Here is a 2857-nt window from a genome sequence, read left to right as displayed (position 1 = left end):
CATCCTGCTCCCAAGCATCTCTCCTTCAACCCATTGCATGGTCTCCAGGATGAGCTGCAGGCACTGCATCCACCACCACCTTCCTCTTTAACCAAGCAGGTACAAAAGGGTTTGATGGGTGGTGGGTCCAGTTTGACCCTGGTCATGCTGCCTCTCACATGCATGATGGCATGTTGAATTTCACTCTTCTTCAGGGACTGTAGCGATAGGGCAAGGGGTGATGGGTTTAAACTGAAACAGGAAAATTCAGTTTGGAGAAAAGGAAGAAGTGTTTTACTGTGAGGGTGCTGAGGCGCTGGCACAGGGTGCCCAGAGAAGCTGAGGCTGCCCCATCCCTGGCAGTGTTCAAGGGCAGGTTGGACACAGGGGCTTGGATCAAGCTGCTCTAGTGGAAGGGGTCCCTGCCCGTGGCAGGGTTTGGATCTGGGTGAGCTTTAAGGTCCCATCAACCCAAAGCATCCCATGATAACCCATGGTGTGAATAAAAGTGTCCTAGAATGCCTAGTAGGTTTGCTTCAAAAACACCAATATTCCTGACCCCATCTACAACAGATTTAGCGATATTTTAGCATGAGAATATCCAAGCTAAAGCCTTAAAATTTTCCTTTATATTTGGTGTATTTTGTATTTTAAACCCTTAGGTGGATATTTGGGTTGGTCGTAGGAAGCTCACTGCAATCACAGCAGAGCTCTGCTGGAGCCAAGACCACTGCTTTCCCTTAACATTATTCAGGGTGAGGGTCCCTCAAAAGCAGATAAACTTAGAACCAAAAGCAAATTTCAAGTACATGGCTTTGTGTTGTGATGAAAACAATGCAGCACAAGTAAAGAAGCTACAGAAGAGCACTGATCCACTCTGAAAAATACAAAAAGGAGAAAAAAAATCCTTAAAATTCCCAGAAATCAGTGAAGAAAATACAAAATCTTTTCTGTTTTCCACATTCTGAGATGTATTTATTAGATTTTATTGTATTACACTTTGATAGACATGATGTTTCCCTGTGTATCATTAGTGAAGTGTATATCAATCATGGTGGAATTATTCTCTTTTAATTTCAGGTTTTGTAATGAACTCCTTCACTTCTCTGACTTCAGATCTTGGGCTGCACACAGAAATACAGCATTACAAATACACCATTTTCCATTGCATTTACTTTATGGATTATATTCCAACTAAACTTCCACATTATTTCTCTTCTAGGGGTGTATTTCACTGATTCTTTTCAATCCAAATCCATCAAGTTGTTGAAATGACAGATACAGGAAACCTCACGGTTCTCTCCAGCTTCATCCTCTTGGGTTTCTCTGATGCCCCAGAGCTACAAAACACCATCTTCACAATCTTCTTATCCCTCTATGTTTTCATGGTGCTGGGGAACCTGACGATGATCCTGCTGATCAACACTGACCCCCACCTCCACATCCCCATGTACTTCTTCCTGAGCCACTTATCCTGCATGGATTTTTGCCTTTCCTCCGCTATCATCCCAAAAGCTCTGGAGACCTTCCTGCTGGGGAGAAGCCACATCTCCTTTTGGGGTTGCTTTGCCCAGATGTATATTTTCCTGGCTCTGGCTATCTGTGAGAGCTTTCTCTATGGGGTAATGGCTTACGACAGATACACAGCTGTGTGCAAGCCCCTGCTCTACACCACTACCATGACCAGGGCGCGTTGCTATGGCATGATGGTGCTGGTGTACACCATCGGGTTCCTCACCTCCCTGATGCACATCACACTGGCAGGGAGGTTGTCCTTCTGTCAGGCCAGGAGCATCAACCACTTCTTCTGTGAGCTGCCCACCCTCCTGCAGCTCTCCTGCTCAGACACAAGCACAAATGAGGTCTTGCAGGTTTACAGCACTGTGTTTATTGCCATGCTCTCTCTCCTGATGATCCTGGTGTCCTACACCTACATCCTCCACACCGTCCTGCAGATCCCTTTGGCCACGAGGAGGCTGAAGGTCTTCTCTACCTGCACCTCCCACTTGGCTGCCATCACCATCTTCTATGCACCTGGGATCCTCACCTATGGCCAGCCTCATGAGGCATCCTCATGGGATCAGGCAAAGCTGGTGTCGCTGTTTTACTCCATCCTCACCCCAACCCTCAACCCCCTCATCTACAGCCTGAGGAACAAGGAGGTGAAGGCAGCTCTGAGGAGGCTGTGGGAGCGAAAGCTGCTGCCACATCTATGCAGGGTTTGAAAGCACATTTGGAGCTCTTCAGTACTGTGGAGGTAAGGAAGAAACAGGTGGTCATGGATTTGGTAATTACTGGCCATTATTTGTCATTATTGGTCCCTATTGGTCATTATTACAGTTAAGGAGATCACAAAGCAAGTGCAGGGTATGGAGAACCTGCACAACAAATGGTTCTCTTCAAAGAGCCTCAGGTGGTTTTAAGTGTGGCCTGAGAATTCAATATTTCATCCAAATAAGTATCAGCTCCTCAATAGCAGCCCTGAGACACCACCTTGGTTTTTTGTGTCTTTATTGTGCTAAATGAAAGTAGAGCCCACAAAAAGGAGGCTCAGACTTCACATAAGGCACTGACCACTGTCTCCATTGCCTGCTTGATAAGCATTTTCTCAATGATGAACTGTGGGAAGGTCAAGAGGATTTGATACAGCTCTGGCGTCTGCAACACAAGGAGGTCACGGAGCTGCTGAAGCAAGTACAGGGGAGGCAACGAGGATGGTCTGGGGCTGGAGCACCTCCCGTACGGAGCCAGGCTGATAATATTGGGTCTTTTCATCCTGGAGAAGAGAAGCTGTGTGGAGACCTCAGAGAAGCTTCCAGTACCTAAAGGGGCTACAAGAAGCCTGGGGAGGAGCTTTGGACAAGGGCCTGTAGGGACA

At 46.9% G+C, this 2857-nt stretch overlaps 1 protein-coding gene across 1 annotated transcript; it reads left to right on the top strand.

The window, feature by feature from the left end:
• Positions 1-1250: 1250 nt before the first annotated feature.
• On the top strand, positions 1251-2204 carry LOC130598317 (olfactory receptor 8I2-like). The gene has a single exon (XM_057407628.1). The coding sequence runs from the start codon at positions 1251-1253 to the stop codon at positions 2202-2204; it is 954 nt and encodes a 317-aa protein (XP_057263611.1).
• Positions 2205-2857: the final 653 nt, after the last annotated feature.

Source organism: Pezoporus wallicus, unplaced genomic scaffold, assembly GCF_028554395.1.
Source record: "Pezoporus wallicus isolate ANWC-B61680 ecotype Strahan unplaced genomic scaffold, APGP_CSIRO_Pwel_v1 contig_8018, whole genome shotgun sequence".
In the NCBI taxonomy this organism is placed as follows: Eukaryota; Metazoa; Chordata; class Aves; order Psittaciformes; family Psittacidae; genus Pezoporus; species Pezoporus wallicus.
Note: the sequence above shows the minus strand (reverse complement) of the source record. Positions and strands in the feature narration are given on the sequence as shown.